The following is a 26,557-nucleotide window of genomic DNA, read 5'->3' as shown; positions in this document are numbered from 1 at the left end:
AGCTCACTATAGCCAATATGGATCTGAAAATATGTGCAAAATGGAATCCTACTTTTATGGAGTCATTAGACAGCAGCTTACTATTGAATGGACTCCATTATAAATTCTTCAGAAAAAGAATAATTAACTCAATTGTTAATCTAGTTCAAACACTGCTTTACCTTAAGGCGAGTCACCTCCAAAGACATTAATTACATACACTTATATTAAGGATTCACAACCCCATTGACCAACAACCCATTAGAGAGAAGAGCTCAGAAAGCTCAGGTCAGGCCAAAGTAAGAACCCAGTTTCCCTGATGCGACTAGTTCCACATTTACTATGTAAAGCAAATCCTCTTAGAGAAGTCAATTCTCAAGTGGTTGGAGCTTTACAGAATATTTTAATATCAGAGCTATGGAAATGCGACTCATTAAACTAATGGGAATAAAAATAGCACTCTAAGGGTAATATTATTGAGTACAAACAGAAATACAATGTAGCCCCAGGACACAAAAAAGAAACTAATGAAAATTGAATATGCATTTCTATTTGGATCAATGACAACATACTCTCACCCACTCATGTGTTCTAGTACCCTAAAAAAACAAGTAAAGACAAATCACAGGACTCCTGTTCTGTTCATTCAAGCTCCCACTAGGGCTTTTTGCTCAACTAAGTAAGCCTAAGCTTAGGAAAAGACACGGAGGACAGAAGTGATCATCATCGGATTCTTTAAGAGCCTGATCCAACACTAACACTATAATGCACCCATGAATTAAGTCTACAAATTTTGATGTTCTGAGGGAGTGTGGGTGATTGTCAAATTAACAAGATAATGGAGCATATAAAAAATAGACTGAGGAAAGCAAAGAAAGTTATTTTGTAAACAAAAAGGATGTCTGGAGGGTGATGGGACACTGGAAAGATGAGGACCCAGTCATAAGACCTAGACAGCAGCCTTAGACTGGGACACCATCCACACCCATGCCCAAAACTAAGCTTGGTTTTGGCAATGATCATCTACAAAAAGCCTAAAGCGTAAGTGGAATGAAATCCCTGGGTTAAACCTATGAATACTCTAAAAAAAAAAAAAAAAAAAAAAACACGAGAAATAAAAAGCCAGCTGTCTTAGCAGACAACATAGAAAGAGACAAGCTAAGATTGAATCAGAAGTAGACACAGTGCCTCCACAAGTCCACAAAGATAAATGGCAAAGCATTTCCTTTAGACCAGTGCTTCTCAAATAGGGGCACAGGGCTCGTAAAGGGGGCACATTTGACCTCAGCAAACACTGTCATAATAAGCTAAGCCCCGTGTTTATGTCTCTATCTCTGGAGCTGAGAGTTGCTGCTTCAAACCCCGCTTCAAAAGCTATGCAGTGCAAAACATGCTCATTGTAGCCATTAATCCAGACATCACCTCTGATTAAAAAATCAGCTCAAATTATTTTATATATTTTTGTTTTGCAGGATAAAGTTTTTTTTTAATAAAGATACTATTCACAGTCACTCGGGGGCATAAAAAATGTTTTCTTCTTCCTAGGGGGGCATGACAGAAAATAATTGAGAAGCACTGCTTTAGACCAATTACCTTTAACTATCCTAATTATTTACGGGTTTGTATTTAATTTTATAGCCACAATATCCTCCCCAAAGTAGTCAAGGCTGAAAACGATCCTGCTTTTAAAATGTCTAAATCAACATACACTGAGGCTGAATATCCTGAGATTATAATTTATTTTTATTACCTCTCACGAAATATCATGGTCATCAGTTATCTTACTCTCCTGAGGAGTCATATAATCTGAGAAGCAACTGTCAAGCTAAATGCACATTAAAATCAATATCTCCCCTAACTTCCATAGCAATACAATAAAGGCAGAGAGTTGTCCAAAACAACATAAAATCTAAGGTAAACGTAGGCACACATGCAAGGTGGATTTCCACCTGTTGTCTCCCATATATTTTGAAACCACATCCCCACCTCCTTGGATCAACTGCCAATGGCAGACTTTATAATGAATCATCTGTAGCAGAGCAAGGAGAGCCAACTGAGATGGGTGGATAATACTGAAGACATTTCAATTTTTATTCCATTTATTTCTCTTGTATGTTTCTCAGTTGAAATTATTTTTATTGCATTATAATTGATGCTGTTGGATTCACTTTTAAAAAGTGATTTTTTGTTTGTTTGTTTGTTTTTGGCCCATACCCAGAAACTCTGAGGGGTTACTCCTGGCTCTACCTCAGAAATAGCTCCTGGCACGTTCAGGGGACCATATGGGATGTCGTGGCTTGAACTCAGGTCGGCAACATACAAGGTAAATGCCCTAACTGCTGTGCTATCACTCCAGCCCCTAAAAAGTGAATTTTTGAATGTGATTTTGATGGTCTTTCTGATGAAATTTCTTGCAACAAAACTTAGACCCTCTAAAGCCAACCACTGGGAAAGTCAAGCCTGCAGTTAGATGAAATTAAGAGACAAATATCCTTCTCTGGACTCTTCAGATTGACCCAATAATTAGACATTTTTAAGAATAAGCAGAAATGGCATATTTCACTGGGTCCTTGGACTATCACATAAAAGGAAAGATTGAAAAATGAAGACCCTTTTTCATGAAAAACAGGTGCTATTTCCTCGCTTTATTCCTATTGGAAGGTTCAGAGCGTTTATCAGAGAAAAGAATAAAATGAAATCAGAGAAATGAATAAAATAAAATTATTGGGTAAAATTCTGAAATAAAAATTATGGCATTGCACTTCCAAATAAAATGCCATCAAACTTTTATTTAAAAAAATAATCAGTTGACCTATTCTCTCAACAACCATGTATTTTTATATTTAAATTATCATTCATAATCATTTATAGATTATATGTAAATTATCGTTGTTACATTATGAATGCAACAATATGTTTGCTAATTACTTTTCTCCATTGTGACCAGAACAAATTCTCCTATTTTACTGGGCACTTTTAAGCAAAATAAACTATTAACTTGAAATTTTTATATTTCAATTAACTTTCTAAAGGATGAGAAAGTTGCTGGTTAGATTGCAGTGATTCTTCAATTAAACATCTTCACAGAATAAAATTCCTCTGCAACTTTGTTGGATTTTTAAGCATTTCACTATTAAAAAATGGCAGTGTTGTCCTAGGCTAGGCAGGTAAAGGGTAACGTTTCAATTTAGTAAGTTTAATACAACTGCAGAGAATAAGAGTTTATGTGTGTGCAGCCTCTGCCTCATCTTTAACTTCAAGAGGGTAACCTAAGAATCCGATAAAGACCATGAGCTGCTCCTATCTCCATTGGGGTCCTTTTTACCTTTCAAAGGTCATCTCTCTATCCTGCTGCCAATTTCCATTCTTCTCACTTCTTCTATCCTGAGTCAACCAATGATTATGGAAAATTTGTTCAACCAGGCCCTATGACAGGTACAATTAAGGTAAATGTCTCAGATAGAGCTTAGAGTCTACTACAGTTTTAATCTGCGATGTAGTGTAAAGGGTGCTGAGAAAGTGAATCTTATAATTGCAAGCATCAAGCTGACACCACAAGCCCAAGAAAAATTGAGGGCGAGCTTAGTTAGCATGCATGAGTGAGTTTATATGCATGTATGTAAGCAAGGAGAGGAAGGGGGACCAACAGCGATGTTTCATTAGTTCTTATCAAAAATGGCTCCTATCCATCATTCATTAACAAAAGTCATTTTTCTAAAATAATTCAAACAATAACTCCCTTCCCTCAACTCCTCCAACTATTTTCTGGAAATCACTATAGTTGTAAGCATTTTCTTCCTGATATTGTTTCTGATAAATTCATGCCTTACTTTCACAACTTGATCTCAAGTCTTGACCTTTATTCCCTGTACCCAACTTCCATCCCTTCTGCAAAAGTCTTTCCTATCTGAGTTCATTTGCCATTTGTAATTTTTTTTTTTTACAAAAAAAAAAAACATGCTTGGGCTTGATTTTTTTTTATTTAATGACATCTGCTTATAATTTCTTTTCTAATTTTTTAAATCCAAATTCAGTTCTTCCATCACCAAATAAGTATCAGGTATCCTATGTATCCTATATATCAAAGTCATTTAATAGATGTTTTCTTTGATAGAACACATGATTTAGAGTGGAAAGCCACTTCCCTTTAAATAATCACAAAGACTGAATATGCCCTTTATTTAATTAACATTAGGAATTCCTGCCATATTCCAGAAGGATTGACAACCTTATAAGGAAGTTTAACAGGAGGAAGTTTGTAGAAGATACCGTTCCCTAGACTATACCCAGACTCATGCCTGCCCTCTTAAAGCAAGAAGAGATTGGCCTCATTTTTTGCCTTAAGTTCCCACATGAATGGCAGTGGATCTAGAAATCCTGTGGCCACTGTAATAGCTTTAATGGTTCCATTGCAGAAGATGGAGAGGGAGAAGAAAAATGTATTACCAAGTCATTTGGCTGCTGTTGTCCAAAAATTCTGCAATTGCACAAAATCACATACTCCAAACATTCTGGATCTTCCTCCAGAGAATAGATTTCTCCAGAGCAGTTCAGTTACTCACCTTGAAGTTCTCCACTTCGGCTGTACAGTTCCCTCCTCTGCTCCCGCAGATAGGCGCTCATACTGATGGCATGGGAGGATGACTCAAACCTGCAGTGAGACACAAGGGGATCAATCAGGATGGTGTTCAGCTCTGTATATCAAAGACAGTATAGTCTCACTGCAATAAGGCTACCTGGAGCTCCTGCCACCAACACACATTGTGATTCCACAACAGGTCTGCGACCAACCATACAAATTTCAATGTATGAGCATTCCTGGCCAAAAACTTGAAAAGAGATTGTGGAACTTTCCCTCCTTTTCCATATCAGTGAGGACCACTGTAATGTGCCCCGGCTTGTAGCCTCCAAGTTCCTATGATTCTTTGCCACCTACAAGAATATTCTATAAAATTACCCTGCAACTATGACTTTCCGGTCCTAAGGCCATCTATTATGACTGCAAACTGGAAGACATATGTATTGGCTTCTCTGAGCAGACAACCTGCCTGCCTGATTTGCCTGGTGAAGGGCAGATTCGCCAGAGGGAAGAACAGGTTGGTGAGCTGGCGCAATGAGGGTTCTGCTGGATTGTGGATTAGCACACAGGAGATAAATACAAAAATCTAGTATGGGGAACATGCTAGAAATACTATTTTAAAAAAATGCACAAAGGAAGCCTGGCATCTCTGGTTTCTACTTAGTACTTATAAACCACAAATAAGGTCTCAAAGTGGCTTTTACCTTTCCCCTCCCACATAAATACCCTCAAAAACACCAGGCTCAGAATGTTTGTTTGCAAGTATCCAGAAGCAGTTTCAAAGGTCACAAACTCAGGGTTAAGGATAAAGAACAGGTTTCAAGATGTTAAAATAACGGATCTATCCTCCAAAAAGAAAACAAACAAACAAAATCACAGACTTAGGAGAAACGTGCAGTTCAGGGGCAAAAAACAAACAGGGAGAATGTGGGCTGAGACAAGGAGCAAATCTTTTGGTATGCTGAAAAATTTCTTTTAAAACCTGAGCTTTCAAATCCAAACAGCAAGCAGTGGACAGGAGAAAGTTTTCCAGGAAGGACTAAGGAAGGGCTAAGCAGTCCTTTGGATCAAAGAGTAGCAGGGGGAAGGGAGTGTTCAGTGTCTGGCCCTGAGGAAGATGCACCATCACGTTCTTAATTACACCTGCTCTAGCTTTCCCATGACAGGGAAAATGAATCCCAAGACAAATGTGAGTCTGAGGAAAACACTTGGGCTACTTGATCCTCTCCCTGTACCCTGCTAGGAACTAAGAGGCCAATAACAGCCAGGAGGCAGGCAAAATGTTGCAGTACTTCAAACATGCCACCTGCCAGTCCAGTGCAGAAGAAGCCACGGCCCTTCTAACAACATGCTGAGGGTGATTGATCAGAAATGGCAAGGGGAGGGAAAAAAAAAAAAAAGAATTCAAGCAAAAAATAGCGAAGCTGCCATTATTTGAGGAGTGAGAGTTTCACCACACTTAATTAGCCCTGGCTTGGGGCAATTAAAGAGATCAATAAAGTCTTTCATGGACAGATTAAAAACGAGATGATGGCTCGCCAAAAATCTTACTCTTTTAAACCCTAATATCTATTTTAGATAGCTGAAGAATGCTTTTGATGTCTGCAACAAGTCACAGATTGTTATCATTTACAGAAAATAAAACTCCCCCTTTCTCTACTCTCTTCCCTACCATTCATAAAAAGTCCTTCCTTCTTTTATAGCCAAATGTGCAGGGTTCTGCTAAGACAGAACACCTGCTCTGGTTCATATGTCTTATTAGCAAGAAAACCAGGACAAGACATGGGAGAACTGTAATAACAGCCCAAGAGTGTGGCATCCATGAATTTTTATTACCATGCAAAAATGAAGGTGCAAAATTCCATTCATTATATTCACATACATTTCCAACAATGTCTATAATTTCCAGTGCCACAATTTCAGGATCTACTAAATACTGAGAAAATGTATATGTGGTCCCATACTAAGTTAGAAGTGATGGTAGAAAGTAAGAAATCTGTTGCACTATGGAATACACCTTGATTTAGAATGTAGTTAGGGATGGTTTAAGGTGGCATTGTAGATGACAGGGAATTCAATCATTAAGCAGCATCCTAGGCAATCTTAGTCTCCACTATCCCTCCTTTCCCTGTTGGCCTACATTTGCAGCTCACAAGCACAACCCCACTACTGAGGAAGCATCACTTAACCTCTTGCTTACAGAAAACAGCTCCCAACTGACTACTCTTGATTACCCCTGAGTGGTTGGGGACCATCACTCCAGTCACTTTCCCTTGTAAGAGACTGGAATAGGGATAGGCCTCAGTCTCAAACCAAGAACTCAAGGAAAACCTGCATAAGAGAAGTTTTCTTCATCAGCAAACAAGATTAAGACATGGGTAATCAATAACTAATTATTAGCTTTAAGGAGATGGTGGAGTCACTTTTGAAGGCATATGGCAGCACCTGACAATTCCAAACATAGTCTTACCATATGATCCAGTAAACAAGCTCATCAGAATTAATCCAAATGATGTATCCAAATTTATCCAAGATTACATCTATATAAAATCTACACATGGATGTTTATAACAGATTTATTCATAATTGCTGTAAGTTACAAGTAAACAAGATGTCTTCTGAGAGACGAATGAGAAAAATTTGCTATGAGGGCTGGAGCAGTGGCACAAGGTGTAAGGCACCTGCCCTGTGCATGCTAGCCTACGATGGACTGCAGTTCAATCCCCCAGTGTCCCATATGGTCCCCCAAGCCAGAAGTAAACCCTAAGCATCAACGGGTATGACCCAAACACACACACACACACACACACACACACACACACACACACAAAGAATTTAGCTATGTTGAATCTGAACCATGGAATACAACATAGTAAGCTAAAAAAATAATGTTCTAGAAAAGCAATGAAAAACATGGAGGAATCTTCTACTTGTGTTGCTAAGTGAAAGAAGTCTAAAAAGACTACAGATATATGATTCCAGTGGAAGGCATTCTGGAAAAGGCAAACTATAGAGATGATAAAATGATCGGACCTGCCAGATGTTTGGGGTAGAGAAAAGAAAGAAGAATAAAAATCAGAAGTAAGAAATAGGGTCATGAGACTATTATAATGATACTATAAGGTAGATAGATGATGGTACTTATTTCACTAAACTCACAGCATTAAACAAGGTTGGGAGTGAATCCAGGTGTAAACCATGAATGTTAGTTAAAAATGAGAGACCAATATCAGTTCATGTCCACATAGTGGATCTGTCAATAATAGAAGAAACTCTATTAAAAGAGGAGAGGCAACTCTGTGCTGTTCTGTAAAACTAAAACTGTTACCAAAAATGGAACCTAGGTCAGAAAGATATGACAAGAGGTAAGATGCCTGCTGATGACTGACACTAATTCAATCTTAGCATGGCTTTTGGAATCCTATTGCGAGGGACACTCCTGAGTACAGAACCAGCTATTGCCCATGAGTGTAAACGGGTGTGGACCAAAACCAAAGACTAAAAATAAGAAAAGCAAATATAATTTAGTAAATTAAAAAATAAAACTTAAGTAGGAATCACACTTTTCTTCCTTGACTTCATCATTAGTATTGGTCTAGTACTGAAAACAGAAAAAGTAAGGAGAGTTGTTTTGGGTGGCTCTCTCCGTGGTTAAAGAAGAAAACATTAACATTCATCTTAGTTCTGTGCAAGTAAAACTTTGTTATGACTGAAACTATTTCATTTAGAGCTCTATGATACATGCAGATTTAAATGCCTTAAATGTTTTTGAGCACACTGACATCAGTGCACTCAATAAACACAATGGGTTTTATTCCAATAAAGATAGAGCAAATCTTTTATCTAGACCCCAAGATAAAGGAACTGTGGAAACACTCCTGAAAGATTAGAAACTGTATGAACCAATGATAAAAACAAATCTCAAAAGCAAATCAATAAAAGACACTGGAGCTTCAACTATTCACAAAGAATGAAGTCAAAATATCGGAATGATATGTCTGTAGTTACTTTACATGCTGAACTTCTCAGGTACAATTTCTACAATCTCTCTTAAACCTTCGAGAAGAACACAAAGATCTGGCAGGATTTAAAGGGTTTTTGAACCAGCTAATACATAAATTTACACAAGTCACTTAACTTGTCTGTGTCTCCACTTTCCTAATGTGTGAAAGAAGGTAAAACTGGAACCCACACTTGAGAGTGTTGTAGCAAATAAGTGAGGTAATCCATAAAAATGGCCTAATATCCAACAAGTGTTAAATATTAGCCTCTAGTGATACTGCTGAAATTTCACATAATCTGAATTAGGCAATATTTCTTTTTTTTTTTTTCTTTTTGGGCCACACCTGGTGACACTCAGAAATCGCTGTGGCTTGAGGGACCATATGGGACACTGGGGGATCGAACCTTGGTCCTTCCTAGGTTAGTGCATGCAAGGCAAACACCTTACTGCTTGTGCCACCACTCCCTGGCCCCTGAATTAGGTAATATTTAATTAAGTCTTTTGAGAAGGTCCACTACCTCAGTACCCAATACATAAAAAGTTCTTTACCAGTGGTTACCTCTGTTAACACTTTTATTAATATCAATAATATCAATAGATTAGAAGCTACCAAGATGTATACACTGAGGGCACATTGCCTGCTGGGGTTAACCAAGAAAATAATTTAAAAAAAAAAAAGATTTTCCAGATTGATTCTTTATTAAACCAAATAAAATTCAATACTACTCAGTCAGGGAGATTTGCATAACTTTATTAACAAAGGTTGTCTCATGACACTTGGGGCATTTTCAAAGACTGAAATATTTCATTTCCTGTCATTTCAAATAAAATTCCCTAGAAACAACAGGAGAATAAAATTTTTCTTCATTTTTACATAAAACTTCCTAGAAACAAATTCTTGTAAATTTTATTCAAAGTTCTAAGTATTTCAGTTAAATTCCAAAGTAACCATCTCTACTTAAAAAAAAACAGAAGTATATAAAATTGGGTAAATATAAATAATTTCTATATCACTCTAACTTAGTGAAATAATGGTTCTAAAGGAAAAAATAACAGGTCACTATACTTTGATCAAATACTTCTTGACACCTTCTATATCACTAAGCAAGAAGATACTTACTTGAAAAGAGAATTTTTGGGCCGTTGAGGTTTCTTCTTGGCAAAAAAGGCTGCAAATTCTCGTCCAGTGCTGGCATAACTTAATTGAGCTGATGGTTCAGATGCCGTACGAGTATTTTTCATATCCAAGTAGTCAGTCAACAGCATCTGTGTAATCAGATAAAGAGTTTAAGACATACATTGGTGATATGCTAATAAGAATAGCAAATGGAAAACTAAAGATCTAATTCTAAAACCTCATCCTTGACATTCTAAAGTGGAGTCTCCTTGTTATTGATTCTCTAGCTGCAGATCTGAGGAAAGATTCATGATAGACAGAAAGTCATCTGTGCTACTACTTCTGAACCTAGGAACAGGAGATGGCTGGCATTTGAACGTGGGGGCAAACACTGTTTCTTTCAAATTGGGGTCACCCCAAAGCAGAGTGTGAGGGAAGTCTGGGATACCTGAGAGATCCAGAACTGCTAGTTTGGTGCCTAAGCTCCACAATGCTGTGGTGCTGCGACGTGGTTTTGTTGGGGAACCAACATGGTCAGACCCATTGATGGCAGGAGAAAGAGAGGACTAGCATGCTATACTAGCATGGTACTGAACCAAAGATCCTCCCACAGAGTCTCAAGAAACATCTCAAAGAAACATTTCATAAAGGGTCTATTATGTGCCCGAATTGTGATATGTTTCATATATATTCTCTGTGAGTCATAATTTAAACATCAGAATTTCAAGCGATCATACCAGCACCAATGCCATCATCTTTGCTGAGGGTTTATTTGAGGCAGAAAGAGGCAAATTCAATGAGAGTTATTAGATCACCAACACAAACTTTCTCATCTAGATTATCATATTATATGTAAGGAATGAAGGCTCAGAAGTCAACAAAGAAATAAACCCAGACAAGCTGGCTGTGGACTCCATTCTCTGATCCCCATATCCCAACAGCACAGAGTGGAAGCACCCTTACTTACTTCTTAAACTCCCTAATTTTTAACTTCTTAAAGTGTAGGTCATAATCCCATATAGGGTAGCACAACTTTTTATAAATTTTTTCTCTGTAATTTCTTATCAGAAAATATTTTATTTGTATTTCTGTATTATATACTTATATATTCAGGGTTGCAAAACAGTTTCATAGGCAAAAGGAGTGGTGTGAGGCTGAAGGAATAGTAAAGTGGGTTGGGGAGCTTATTCTGTATGTGGCCAATCTCGGTCTTATTCATGAAACCATGCATGATTTCTTGGGCATCACCAGAAATGATTCCTGAGCATAAAACCAGGAGTAAGCCCTGAGCACCCACCACACAGTGCCACTCCCACACACCTACCCCCCAAAAAAGGCAAAAAAAAAAAAAAAAAAAAAAAGGAAAAGGAATTGCTAGTGGCAAAAGTTTTATATGTCTTATTATAACCACTCTGCCAAAGAGGTGTCACAGGTATAATGGACATCCTGATAGTCTCAAGCTCGAAAATCAATAGCTTGTTTTGAACAGAGAGACCTGTTTATAAAATCAATCCACTTTACAGCTACAGAGATTGGAGTTTGGCTGGAATTGGCCATTTCCATTATTTCTAAGCCTAGTTTTATTTTAAAAAAGAAAAAGTCCTCAGGGGGCTAGAGAGATAGTACAGTAGATAAGACACTTGTCTTGCACATGTCTGATCCTAGCTACCCCATATTATCCCTGAACCTGCCAGGAGTGTAGTCAGGAGTAAGGTCTGAGCACCACTTGAAGTAGCCCCAAAACTAGTTCCTATTAGAAGAGTGGAGGGAACAGCAGATTCAAAATAGAAATCACATTAGTTCTTGACAGTTTCCATGAAGCTTGATATCTAACAACTCATTTCTATACTACTCAATATTCTTAGTATTTTTAGATAACCATCTGGCCTGTTTGGTGTAGGCAATCAATTCTACCCATGACTTTTTAGAGACTCTTTACTGGTCATTCCTGATAGTATGTAAAACACTAACATTCAGTAAGGAAGGCCTGAGCACTGCTGTATCAACCACAAAACCATTCATGCAATCTTCTTGAGAGTGATGTCACATGCTATTTCCAAGTCATTGTGTTTCTGTTACAAGCATCTGCATGCTCCTGTGTACTAAAGAAACACAAGATATTTTTAAAGTTTGACCCTGTCTGTTCATCCCCCATTAATGAAATAGGCTTATATTTGCATGTTAGAGATGAAGGGCTAATATTAACTAGTCTCACACACACACACACACACACACACACACACACACGGCTTGGGGACTAGGAAATCTCTTTACCTCGCTCTCAGTTTTACAATGAACCTTAAGCTGCCTAAAAAAATACTAAAAAAAATTAATAAAAATGAAGTGCCTTATAATTACAGAGTAACAATCCCTGGTTTCCACACAACTCTGGCTGGCTCCAAAATCTATCTCTTTTCCACAAAGCCCTACTTTCAGTAAGAGCATATAGACTGCCAATGAGAATGGCCATGGGTGGCCAGTAAACGAAGTTTATTTATTTCACTTTCTGCACAATAAAGATTTCACTAGGATAAAATAAAACATGTTAACAGACTGGTCAATTCTCTTTAATTTATTTATGAGGCCGCCAGAGTATTAGTCAGGCTGCTTATGAAGTAATATAATGACAAACGCACTATCTCTACTAATACATCACCCCAAACTGCCCAATAGTCAGGAAGAATATTGAATTGCACCTCTACTTTAGTAACAAGTCAATGGGGAGACTCAATTATTTGTGGATTTGGCACTGATGCTAATAAAGTTTGCAGGCATCTGTGATCAAAGGGCTAGCAGCCAGAATAGGCTTTCAAATTGCTAAAAAAAAAATAAAGGTATCTATAAATCAATGGCTTCACTCACAGGTTACTTTTACTACTGTCCAACCCTTGCCTCTGTGGAGGTGGCAGTGATGACTGGTGGGTGCCCATAGCTGGTGGAGGTGCTCACATATTTGACTGTAGTGCTTAGACGTTTGACTCTGATGCCCACACATCTGAATATGGTAGCTACACATTACACTGTGATACCCCCCCGGACCCCAGGAATTGCACAGCAGGTTGCTGTAATTCCACCTTCAATCAGGGTATTCACCCGGTGCTGGATTCCTTACCCTGAAGTCCTTGCACACATTCCCCGGAGCCATGCTTTCAGTGACTTTCACATTCATGTTTGAGGGGAAGGGAGAAAGGGTAGGGACTTAGGGATGATATTCCTGAACATGGTACTCCCACATACCTTACTTACCATGTTGGCCATAAGTGCCCAAGGTTACACATGGCAAAAAAGCCAGGATTGGGTTCAGAGTTTGTAGAGCCATCAGGGATCAACTTCACAACCTCACAACCACAAACTTCACTACCTTATAAGGCAGGCACTTGAGTCACCAAGTTAGCCATCACCTTTACGACCCTCCTAGATTGTTTTATGCTGAAATGACACACTTCTATGAAAACAAACTAGTCCAAATGGTTATTTAAGGTAATATACCAAAATTCAGTGACTAGTAGCATAAGCCAACTATACCTTTTCTCAGTAATTAAAGGATCTGTTTCATAGTGCACCCAACATGTATTCAATAAAAATTGCTTGATACTATTACCATTTAGGACAAAAGATGAAATTATGGCAGGTAAGGCCTCCCCCTTTATATTTCTAATAGCATTCTTTTTGTTTTTCTTTTTTAATTTTGGGCCACACCAGGTGACGCTCAGAGGTTATTCATGGCTATGTGCTCAGAAATCGTTCCTGGCTTGGGGAACCATATGGGATGCCAGGGAATCGAATTGCTGTCTACCCTAGGCTGGTGCAGGCAAAGCAGATGCCTTACCACTTGCGCCACCGCTCCGGCCCCAGTGTTCTATTTCTTAACTTATACAAATCTCTGCAGAGAACCAGAGAATCAATCTGTTGATCTAGAGCTTGAGCAGCATCACATCCCTGGGATATCACACTAAACAACTGGCAAAGTTGGCCAAAAATTAACCAAAGGAGCTCACAAAATCCCCTGAGTAGTATTATAAGCCCCCTCCAAAATATACATAAATTTTCCAAGTCCCCCCAAAATATAGAGAGTACTTGAAAATCTATACACCCCAGTGGTTTTTTAATAGCTAATATAGAAGACTATTCTGTACAGAAGTAAAGAAATTTAATGTTTTAAAATACACACAAATTGGGGTCATCAAGCATCTCTATTTTACTATTTGACTAGCAATGCTAAGGAGCTAGTCAGCAATCTAATGATAGATAAACCAAAACACAAAACTGACCTGAAAATTATAAACATGCTAGTACATTGATAACATTCCAAGAGAATCTTCATTTACCAATTAATCCTCTTGATTTAACATATGGCCTTATAGTTACTTGGGACTAAACATACATAATTTTTGTGAAATAAATATAGGCTTATATTTATGTATGTCCTATATTCAGCTTCTCCATTTATAAAAAAATTATAATTATATTATTATTGTTGCAATTCCCAGTTCTTTTTAAGTATTTAATGCAATAGACACCTTTCAGTAACTTCCTAGGTTGCAAAGTCTTCCTTTCTAAATATTGTTTTCCAACCTCACTTGTAAGTCTAGTGGTCATGCTGGTGCTCTGGTGTCCACCTACTGCGACCCCCTCCAAACTGAGGCAACCCAACCATAACCAGCCAATTGGATTCTCTTTTTCAGGAATGAATTAGTGGGATATAATCTCTGCTGGTCCATGTAAATACTAAGACATAAATTCCTCGGGGAAGCCATCTTTTACCATGTGGATAGAAAATCAAAGCAAGTTCATCAATATGGATAAAAACCACCCGCAGTAGTAGCTACCATTAGCTGACAAAAGAAAGAGAATTAGGAGAGCAAAATAATGGATGTGTGTTGGATCCTTCTTTATGGGTCTCTCATGTACTCTAGCCAAAACAAACATTGTGAACCATTAAGGAGATGGTATAGCTGAATAAAGATAAAGTGAAAACCCAAAAAATAAGATTTAAAGATTGGAACACAAGTTTTCTAAGCTTAATAAACAAACAATTTGTTTGCTCGAATATTAATTTTTCTGGCTAGAGACCTAGTACAGGGTGCTAGTCTTGCAATCCAGCCAATCTGGATTTGATCTCTAGAAACCTACAGAGATTCCTTCTCCAGGAGTGGTCCCTGAGTACAAAACAAAGAATAAACCCTGAGCACAGCCTGTTATGGCCCCCAAACTAAAAAACTAAACTATTCTTTTGGGTCACATGAGATTATAATATTACTATATGATTGTGTACCTATATATCCTTATAGAATTTAAAGCAAGTTCCCTAATTTTCATTGTAAAAATGCCCTTAGAATTTTGTTCCTTTACTAAGAATTCAATGGATAAATGAATATACATTAATATGCACCAAGATATTTGGCACAAATACTGTTTTTGCAGAACACTAGCATTGTACAAATAGTAATAATAGAGGTAGCAGTATTTTGGACACAGTTAAGCCTATACAACTATGAAAACAATTCTCCTGACTCCTCACTTCAAATGTTTAATAATTTAAAGCAAAACTATACACTGCATTTGTCCTTACTAATGAATCGGTAAAATGCATTGATTTTTTTTTTTTTTTACAAAAGGTAAAAAGTAAAATGGAAAAAAGAAATCAACTTAAACGCACAGTTTAAGGTCAGACTAGTCTTCTCATGAGCAATGAGTTAAATAGCTTACTGTAGTTTTCAATAAACTAGGTTCTTTAAATGTAGATACTCGGAATTGGTATTCCAGGAATAGTAAAGTTTCTATTTGGTTCATCCTCATACTGATAATTATATAAAAGATGAACCAGTGCATGTTTTTAAAAAATTAGAATCTGAAGGTATAAAGAGAGAACAAAAAGGGCAGAAATTGAGGGGTGTAAATTCCTGAAAAAGAGTCAGTGCGGAAACCAAGCACAAACCAACATTTCACTGGATAGAACAAACAAAAAGGGACACTGGATGCCCAGAATTTGAGAAGAAAAATTTGGTGAAGAAAGAAGAGCAAAGTCACCATATTAAAACCCTGAAACTATCATCTGAATCCCAGAAAAAGACAAAAGATCACAAAACAATACAGTATTTTTGAGATTGTGAATACCACTTAAAGAGCACTAAAAATGATCAGATTTTCAACAGACGGTGACTAGTGCATGGAATGTTAATAGGTAAGAACAAAAAAAAAGGAAGCTATTTTTTTCAATATAGCTGTCTAATTTCCCCATTGTATAAGGACAAAAATATTCTGCAGTAAGGAAACGAAAAGAAAAATAAACAGTCATTTTGAAAATGGGATGGCTGCCTGCTTAATTATACACATTACTAATGGCAACTTTATAATTAAAACCACTATTAGTATGGTAGTGTGAATTGTTCCTAACTTCCCTGTACAAAGTACAAGGAACCCCCCCCAAAAAAAAATCCCAGAGTGCATATGTAATTTTCTCGTCCTGTCTCAAATACCTGATTAGCAAGCAACTCAAGACCTCCTGCTTCAGTTTTCCCCTCTCCATCCAAAGAATAAAGCAATTAAGCACCACAAAGCACTTTCTATAGTTTCTAATGGAAAGTGTGCATTTTTAAATTAAAAATGCATTTATGTGTGTTATATGTAAGATACTGTGCTGAATATAAAACAAAACTCAAAAATAAATCCTTCCCTTGAATCGAACTTGCAGTAGTGAACTAAAATGTAACATATACACATAATGAATTTGTTTTAGTATTTTTGTTGTTGTTTTTTGGGGGGGGGGGTGAAAGAGTTCGAGTCACACATAATGGTGCTCAAAGGAGGAACTTAAACTTGGATTTAAACTGGAGTCAGCTGTATCCAAGGCAAGCTACACCTGGTACTATCTCTCCTGTCCCACTTACTGAGTTTTAATAATGCACACTAGAAAGTGAGATAATTTGAATGTCAAAGTATAGTATGACTTCAATTTAAAAAGCATGTAAAAAAATAGGGGCCGAAGGGATAACTCAGCAGTAGGGCATTTGCCTTGAACGTGGCTGATCCAGGACAGACCTGGGTTTGATTCCCAGCATCCCATATGGTCCCCCGAGCTTGACAGGAGCAATTTCGGAGCGCAGAGCCAGGAATAACTCCTTAGCACCTGCGAGTGTGCCCCACCCCCCAAAAAAAAAAACAAAAATAAAAAATAAAAAGTAAAATAATGTAAAAATAATTAACAAGAATAAGGTGGCAGCACCAATGGTGACAAGTCTACAGACCTGAGTGAGTACTTGAAGGCTAGGATCTGACTGTTCAGAAAGACCTGCTCTTTTGTAACTGAGATTTTCAGTTTGTTTCTAATATTCATTCACATTTCTTCAACATGGTTTAATAAAAATCTCAAAAAATAAAGAAAATAAATAAATCCTCTCCTAACAGCCAAACAAGTGAGTTATATCATTTGAAAACAAGTTTTTAAAATGAACTAAAAGTCCAAGTCAATTCATCTGCTCACTGTTCTTGTTGTACCAGTAATGAAGACATACATGAATGGAAACCTAACAAGGGTGAAAAGGTAAGTTTCACAACCAAAAATTTGATGTAAATACTGACTATGATACTAAATAGTGGTGGGAGAGCCTACTCAACAGAGTAAGCACATAGGCATTGCCTGCAAGAGACCTGAATTCAATTCTTAGCCTTTCGTGGTCACCTCAAAGCCAACAGGAGTGGCCCCCAACCACAAAATCAGGAATAGTCCCATCTCCCAATCTCCCCACATCAATGTGTGTAGCCCAAAAGAAAAAAACAAAACAAAACAAAACAAAAAAACAAGATTGCTCCTAACCAGCACAATAAAAAATTTCAAGATCATGAAACTAGATGAGATTCTAAATAAGGCAAAACCATATTTTGAAAATGTATAATAAGACAAATTTAAAAAATTAGGATCGGGGCTGGAGAGATAGCATGGAGGTAAAGCGTTTGCCTTTCATGCAAGAGGTCATCGGTTCGAATCCCAGCGTCCCATATGGTCCCCTGTGCCTGCCAGGAGCAATTTCTGAGCATGGAGCCAGGAGTAACCCCTGAGCACTGCCGGGTGTGACCCAAAAAACCACAAAAAAAAAAAAAAAAATTAGGATCGCGGTAACAGTACAGCAGGTTCTTACCTTGCATGCTGTGATAGAGATTCAATGATATATATACAAAAGACATAGTGGAAGAAAAAATGACTAAAATTTGACCTATCATTCTACTATGGAAAGAAATAATAAGAAATGACTACAAAGTTGAACATCTGAGGGACAATGCAATTGTGGACAATAATTATGGGTAATAATCAGTAAAATAGGGAGCATGGATTTAATAGCGACAATAAATTTAGTTTGGGATACACTCCCCTGTGGAACACATGAACCCATGAATATTCATATTCATGTGTACCCTCATATATGTAATTGTGCAAAGGGAAATTATGTTGAGAGTGCCATGATTTATATATTAATTAACTTGCACTGGGACTGTTAAATTATGCCTATCAGCTAAGAGGAAACTATAGGAAAAAAGACTTCTAAACATGTGTAATATGATTTTAAAGCTGTAATACTTTTAAAACAGCTTTTTGCTGGGGTAAAATTTACTAACCAAAAAAATCATTAATGTAGTACACATCTGAATGTATTTTTATTTTGTTCACTTTTGTGGTGCTAGGAATGGGTCCAGGGTCTCACACATGTAAAGCATGCATTCTATCAGAGAGTCACATCCCAGGCTCCCCAGTTTAATAACGTTTAAATATATACAGTTGTGCAATTTTTACCCATAATCACTTCAGAAGACTTCACAAAGTTCCCTCATGATACTAGTTGCTGGTTTCTCACAGAGCTTTTGATCAGATTGAAAATAATTATTTTTCATCCTAGATTTTTGTATGTTTTCTAGCAAACAATGGATGAGTAATGCTTACCTATGTCCACTATGTCCAACCGATAATGTATATTTAATTCTTTACTGTGTTAATATCATGTGTTGTGTTCATTGATTTTTTGGGGGGAAAATCCCACTTAATCAAAGGGCATGATACAATGTATATGTTGATGGATGCAATTTGCTGAGACCTCATTCAAAATCAGTACCTACTGCCAAAATGTTTATAAGGTATGCTGGTCAATATTCTTGTACTCACTGTTTTTTGTAACATAGGAGTGAGGTCTTGTTTTGTTTTGAAGTCACACCTACACTGCATTTTCAAGGATTACTCTACTGCTTGAAGTTTATTCATATGGTGCTCAGAGGGCAAATTCAGGCCTCCTGTATACAAAGCATGTTCTACAACTCATTCCTTGAGCTATTTCCCTCGTGTGTGTGTGTGTGTGTGTGTGTGTGTGTGTGTGTATTTAGGATATTACAGCTGCTTAGCTGTACTGAAAAGTTTCTTCATCTCTATTTTCTGCAAGAGTCTACAAAGGATTAGTAGTATTTCTTCAACATTTGATAGAATAGTTGTGTAGCTTAGTTATCTGTAGCAAAAAACATTTTACAGTTCTTTTATTAGCCTCAAGAGACATAAAATTTCTCTAAATACTTATACTTACCTTTCATTAATTCTAAGGCTGCTGTACAATGATACTAAACAGACAAAAATGAATCTTAGGGCCTAGGTTTGAGCAGATTTCTTTTGTTTTGTTTTGTTTTTTGGGGGCCACACCCAGCAGCGCTCAGTGGTTACTCCTGGCTCCACACTCAAATATTGCTCCTGGCAGACTCGGGGGACCATATGGGATGCCGGGGTTCGAACCAATGACCTTCTGCATGAAAGGCAAAGGTCTTACCTCCATGCTATCTTTTCGGTCCCTGAGCAGAATTCTTGTCACTTTCTTTGCCTGACACACCCATCAGCTATCAGTTCAAAAATCCTTTACCTCAGAAAGCCTTTCTAGTCTGATAAATGACTGTTCTATGGCTGCAAAGCCCATAAGCACCTCCCAGTCTAAAGCATTTATAAATTTAGAGATAAAAATGACATATGAAATGTGTTATTAATTTCAGAAATACAGGTTGTCCCTTGTGTTCTAGCTGTCCAAGTTACACATGTTTGTTTTCTTCAAATAAAAACTCAAAAGGGAAATGCTGGACCAGAGATTCAACCTATTTTCATTTTTTTTAAGAAATGTCTGAAGTATTTTCCAAAGTAGCTACACCAATGATATTCCTACCAACAGAGTACAAGGTTTCATTTTCTCTACATCCTTATGAACATTGACTATTTCACATCCTTTGAAAATAGCCATTAAAATAGGTATAAGCTAATATCTCATAATGATTTTGATTTGCAGTTACCTGATAATTAGAGATGATGAGAAATCTTTCCATCTGCAAGTAAAATACTACTCTATGTCTCAGAAAATTTCTTTGCTCATCTTCAGAACAGAGAAACAAACTACCTATACCATCAAATGTAAGTTAACAATATAAATCACTGCTTGGATCACTACAAGCACTTTACAAGAGCTATTAAATAAACAAAATTATTTTTATTCTCAGCATCTCACTGCTGCCATCGGTCTTTCCTCTTCCTCTTTCTCCAATAACAATTCCAATCATTAAATTTAGGCTTCTACTTATATCCATTCTCAAAACTTTTGAATTTCTTTCTTTCTTTCAGTAATGTAACTGTACCACTGTCTAATTTTAATTCCTTTTAAAATAAAAAGTTGACCCCAGATATTTTAGTTTGTGGGGCACTAATGTGAATGGTATTGCTTTTTAATGTCCATTTCTTCTCTATCATGATTAGTCTATAAGAAGGCCATTAGCTTTTGTGTGTTAATTTTGTAGCCTGCCACTTTGCTATATGAATCTATTGTTTTTAGAAGCTTTTTGGTAGTCTTTAGGTTTTTCTAAATATAGTATCATGTTATCTGTAAAAAGTGAGAGCTTGACTTCTTCCTTACCTATCTGGATCCCTTCCTCACACCTATATTCATTACAGAGCTATTTACAATAGCCAGACTCTGGAAACAACCAAGATGCCCTTCAACAGATGAATGAAATTAAAGAAACGGTGGTACATATACACAATGGAATATTATGCAGCTGTCAGGAGAGATGAAGTCATGAAATTTTCCTATACATGGATGTTCATGGAATCTATTATGCTGAGTAAAATAAGTCAGAGGGAGAGAGACAGATACAGAATAATATCACTCATCTATGGGTTTTAAGAAAAATTAAAGATACTTCTATAATAAGGCCCAGAGACAATAGAGTTAAGAGCTGGGAGGGCTGGAAGAACTGGCTATGATTTGAAACTCACCACAAAGAGTGGTGAAAGTTAATAGGAAAATAACTACACTAACAACTAGCATGACAATGTTAAAGAATGAGAGAAGTAGAATGCCTGTCGTAATACAGGCAGGGGCAGGGGGCTTGAGAGGAGGCATTGGTGGCAGGAATGTTGCCTACTAGTGAAGGGGGTGGGTATTCTATTTATGACTGAAACCCAACTATGAACATACTTATAATTATGGTGGTTAAATAAATATTTATTATGGTGGTTAAATATTTAGTCCAGGTGGACCACCAGGACTAAACCTGGAAGTGTCCAAGAGACCATGCAGTGCTGAGTGTTATCTCCCATTTAAGGAAAGCATGCACCAGATGTGGATTTTTCCTTCCCTGGTACAGTGCCTTCCTCCAAAAGAATTATTTGCCAAAAGGCCCGCTTAGCGAAGTCAATCATTTGACCCTTTGCTTGGATCATTGGCGGTAATTCCAACATGGCTGTAACATTACATTTTTCTCTCTATTTGGCCACTATAGAAATCCAGCCTCAGCTTTCCTACAGACAAAGAAATGTCAGTACCAAATCCCCACCAAAAGTTCCCTGCTGGCTAGTTCATATAACCTGGCACCAACAGCTTTGTTTTTCTGAGTCTAGCTCTATGATGGTAAACAATTATTTCCTTCCCCCCTAAAATCTATTTTCCTGCTACTACACAAACATCATAAATATTTCTGTCTCTCTCCTCCTGGTTTCTTGAAAAACCTGCTTTTTGCTAAACCAAAAAGATCTCCAGCAGAGTTCTTTCTCACCTGAAGAAAGGTCTTTTAATATGTTAATTTAAGGCTTGTTTCCCCCCATTGTACTGCTCTCCTGCTCTTTGAGGACACCTTGCATGCCAGAGTCTGTACTTATAAAATGTCATAGGCTGAAAAATAAATTTGTCTCTCATCTTTGGGTGAGGGTCCCCATATAATGCATTTTGTGTGGTCTCATTTATTTCATTTTCATATTTCTTTTTTTTTTTTTTTTTTTTTTTTTTGGTTTTTGGGCCACACCCGGTGACGCTCAGGGGTTACTCCTGGCTTGGGGGACCATATGGGACGCCGGGGGATCGAACCGCGGTCCGTCTCCTAGGCTAGCACAGGTAAGGCAGGCACCTTACCTACAGCGCCACCGCCCGGCCCCTCATTTTCATATTTCATATTCATCCACTCGTGCTCCCACTTCTCTCCCTGTATAAGGTTCCCGGACCCCACGAAGGTTCTGCTTAGCTAAGCTAACATGTCTGCAGCAGCTGGGAATTCAAATCAAGAGCCTCACAGGTGCCTGGAAAATGCTCTGATCCTTTGAGTCATCTCTTAGTTTTTTCTTTTGCTTTTTCCATCTTCAAAGGTATTTCTACATTGATTTCCCAAAAGCTTTCCTTCTCTCCTCATACTTTTTCAGGCTGATGTGCTGCTATTGCCTTCAAGAGTATCTTCTTTTCACATCCCGATTATAGCAAAGATACTATGTACTGCAGACTTTAGGGGTGGACTGAGTGTTGAGTTAACATAAAGGCTGATGAGCAAACTCTGAGTCAATCACAACTTCAAAAGAGGAGAGGGAGGTAAGCAGAATCCTTCTCTCCTGGATAATACTTTATAGTTTTCCTGCTCCTCCAAGACCAAAACCTACATCAGGTCTGACTATTCTCAATCTTGTTTCCAAATCAACTGCCAAAATTTTTATTCCATTTATTAGGTAGGGGATGTGAAACCAGGCGGGTGTTTCAGTGAGAGAGGCTGAGGAAGAGATGCTGGTCAGGTCCTGAGTTTCTGGAGAACACCAGGGCCACCCTGGCAGAGGGCTGGAAATCATGATGTTAGAGGTCATGATGGTAATGCCTGGGGATGCTCAGGAGGCCAAGTGGTATCAGAAATTAAACCTGGATTGGCTGCATTGTAAGGCATGCACCCTATCCTCAGACCTAATTTTTTGAACCATATCATAAACTTTCTATCCACATCTCATATTTATTTCCTCTTCTAAATATTTGTATTCCTGTACTATGAAGGCTAAGACTATTTATTCCTCATTGTCTTACACAAAGAATATTATAAGTCTCATTTTGGTCAGCCTATATCACACTTGCCATGATAACTCATGCTATAGCCTGTTGCCAGATTCAGCCCGATAACAGAGAATGCAATGTCATCCTCTGCTGTACAAATACATCCATGCCTTTCTCCTGTGATTTAATGATTCTTTACCTCTTCACTGTTCTATGGCACCTTCCAATGTCCCAAATAACCTCTGCAGCCTCAACTAGATTATTTTCTGATCCTTAAATCCTCAGGGGTTTGCGATGTGTCAATTTATCCTATTATTTTCTTCTCATCTGTAATAATTCTCATGGGCCTACCATAGAGGAACAAGACCAAAAATGTACAGTTAAGTATAACTTGACAGACTTAAAGTATATGCCATTCCTTTACATGTCACTAATTGCATGCTATGTGCCTGGATATGATGCCACATGAATGATGAGAGAGTTAGAGTAGAGGGAGGTGTTACACATTTGAAATGTTATCATCCTTCAATGGTGATAACCTATCTTCATTTAAAGCCCTTTTGGGGTGATCTTTTGTCATTTACCTTTAGTTTTATGGGAACTATAAGCTGTCTTCATCTTCACAGTAGACATAAATGTGTAGCACTTGCTTGTGGTAGGCAGACCTTTCTTCACCTCTTTTCTATCTGGAGATCAATATCCCTCCAGTACACTGACACCCAAAATAAGACTGTCAGACAACTGGTGGGTATATCTCCAAGAGTCGGGCTCTTTTACTGGTTTTCAGGTCCTTATCATACTCATTTCAGATCAAGAAGAGGCATGAATAATTCATCTTATATGGGAAAAAAAACATATATAAAAATAGTAAAAAGAAATGCTTCTGATTAATCGAGATTTACCACTATAAGCCTATGTCTATAAGTACACTTACGTATACACATTCTCAAAAAATTATGAATGAGCATACTGTATAAAAAAAGTCTTGTTCCTTGTCTTCTGAATGATTAACCGGCATCTAAGTTCCTAGCTGTGATTCCTCTCTCTCAGTAAACCCACGCAGTAATTTATGTCTCTCGTGAATTTTATCTGTCTTATTTCCAGCCTCTTTGTACAGGCCGTGCCGCTCTTTGAAATTTGGTAATATCCAGCACAGTGCCTTGAGCAAAAAAAGTTGGTGCCCTTAGTAGATTACCTAAATTAAAAGTGAGATGCTCCAAAGGGCAGCTGTTTATTGATATTTTACACTCACAGACGAGCTCCTTGGAGTAGAACTACAACACCCATGGTGAAACTTCAGGCTTCTTTGAGTACATTAATTTACTCACATCGCAGGAGTACCATTTATTAAATTTCTGCTCCAATGAGATAAGTGCTACCCTAATGACCTGAAAGAGTTAATGCATCTTGGAAAAGACCCAAATTGCTCTCTGGAGACAGTTTATTCAATTAAGTGCCTATGACCCAGAATTTTCAATTAGTTCAGTTACTGGAGACTGCTTTATATTGGTTATCTGTAATCAGCCAGTACTGGCCCACCTTTAAAAACTCAGGTGGGCGTAGAGTATGTTGAAAATGAAATCTTTAAAAATAACAAATATAAATGCAGGTTCGATTCACTTAATTTTTTTGTATCTATTGAATTACAGGAACAATTTTAAGTATATTGAGGGAACAGAGTAAAAGATTATAAAGGCTAAAAAAAAAAATAGAAGTTTGGAAATCCTCCTTAGGGGATCCCTCCCATAATTTGGGAGCTTCCCAGTGTTATTTTCTTTCTTCACCTTTATTTAGTCTTAAAAAATAAAATAACAGGGGCCAGAGTGGTGGCACAAGTGGTAAGGCATCTGCCTTTACCGCGCTAGCCTAGGACAGGTCCCATATGGTCTCCCAAGCTAGGAGCAATTTCTGAGCGCATAGCCAGGAGTAACTCCTGAGCATCAATAGGTGTGGCCCAAAAACCAAAAATAAAATAAAGTAAAATAACAGAAGCACTGAGAATACAAACAAAGCACAACAAAGGTAAAGAGAAAGAGTGGTTTCTTCCTTAAGAAGAGCTAATGGAGTCCATCAAAATCTTTTATATATCACCAAGCTGGTTTTAAGCTATCTAATCACATCCGACACTCTTTAGTAAGAATATTCATATGGAAAATTCATTAAGGGGCATTATTTTGAATCTATACATACCATTCCTATGGAAAACACCTTATAGCAATTCCATATGCCTATATTTTAACCTTCCTTCAAGATCTAGTTCAGTTTCCACACAGAAAATCTCTCATTGATTGACCTATTAATCTCAAGTCATCCTTTAAATTTCTACAATATTTCAATGATTCCCTGGATTTTTCTTTAATTATATACTGCTGTAGATTTCTCCATTCTGTGTTTATCTCAAACTGAATAAAAAAGTATTTAATCTAATATGTCCCTATACTACCACAAATTCATGCCATACTGAAATATCTGAACTAAAATATATGGTCAGAGAGTAACTTCTATCATTTTCTTATCTAACTGTTAATCTGTAGGACTTTATCTATAAATAAGAAAAATTATTCTCATCAAAGTCATTCTATATAGACATATGTTCCAAGAGTAAAATATAAAATAGATGAAAAATGCCTTCTTTTATAGTTTTATTCCCAAAAAAAGGAATTTCAAAACATAATGTTTAGTTATATATTATTTCTACTAAAATACTATATATTAATTCAAAATAAAGGATTCCACTATTTCATTAATCACCCACACATGAGGTTAGCCTATAATTTAAATGATTAGCCAAATTCCATGCATTGCTGGGATATAAATAAACTTATAGTATATACAGAAAGTCCAAAACCTAAAATTGATCATTTATTTTTGGCATCACATTTAATTGTTTCAGATAAATTTTCCAAATTAACTTTCCCAAAAATACCTTTGTTTATTTTAGCTTTAATGTAAATTCTATATATGCTCATAAAATTTTCAATCAGCAAGATTCAAATATTCGTCGAAAGTGTTATTCTAGGCCATATATTTTATCCATCTGCCTTGCTGATCCTTCATTTTATTATCTTTGTCAGTCCCTTAAATGTTTTTTTGTTTGTTTTGTTTTAAGACAACACCTAGCAGCACTCAGGGGTTACTCCTCGCAGGCACGGGAATCCAGCCACCATTGGCCCTGTTTGGCTGCTTGCAAGGCAAATGCCCTACCTCTATTCTCTTTCTCTCTCTCTCTCTCTCTCTCTCTCTCTCTCTCTCTCTCTCTCTCTCTCTCTCTCTCTCTCCCCCTTCCTCCCTCCCCTCCCCTTCTCTCCCTCTCCCTCCTTCCCCCTCCCCTCCCCCCCCTCCCTCTCTCAGGTCCCAGTCCCTTAAATGTTAATAAGCAGATGATCCTACACAAAGAGGGTCCCTAAGAAATGCATCATCAAATACACCTGTCAGACAACCCAACTCTATCACCAAGTAACAAAAAATTCCCCCGCCTAACTGGCAGCATATGGTCCAATTAGATACTCTAGACTCTGAAGCACCCGTTTCCCATCCATCACCTCATATCTCAAATTATATGTCATGCTATA

The 26,557-nt window shown here is 37.4% G+C and overlaps 1 protein-coding gene across 1 annotated transcript in view; it reads right to left on the bottom strand.

The window, feature by feature from the left end:
• Positions 1-26,557, bottom strand: part of EXOC4 (exocyst complex component 4) — an 871,527-nt gene that overhangs the window by 629,571 nt on the left and 215,399 nt on the right. The window contains exons 8-9 of the mRNA XM_049774305.1: positions 9,682-9,827; positions 4,542-4,630 (exon numbers count right to left, since the gene is read on the bottom strand). Of these exons, the coding sequence (XP_049630262.1) occupies positions 4,542-4,630; positions 9,682-9,827 (235 nt within the window). The remainder of the gene's footprint in view (positions 1-4,541; positions 4,631-9,681; positions 9,828-26,557) is intronic.

This window comes from Suncus etruscus, chromosome 1, assembly GCF_024139225.1.
Source record: "Suncus etruscus isolate mSunEtr1 chromosome 1, mSunEtr1.pri.cur, whole genome shotgun sequence".
In the NCBI taxonomy this organism is placed as follows: Eukaryota; Metazoa; Chordata; class Mammalia; order Eulipotyphla; family Soricidae; genus Suncus; species Suncus etruscus.
The sequence above is the reverse complement of the archived record's forward strand: the minus strand, read 5'-3'. Positions and strand labels throughout refer to the sequence as shown.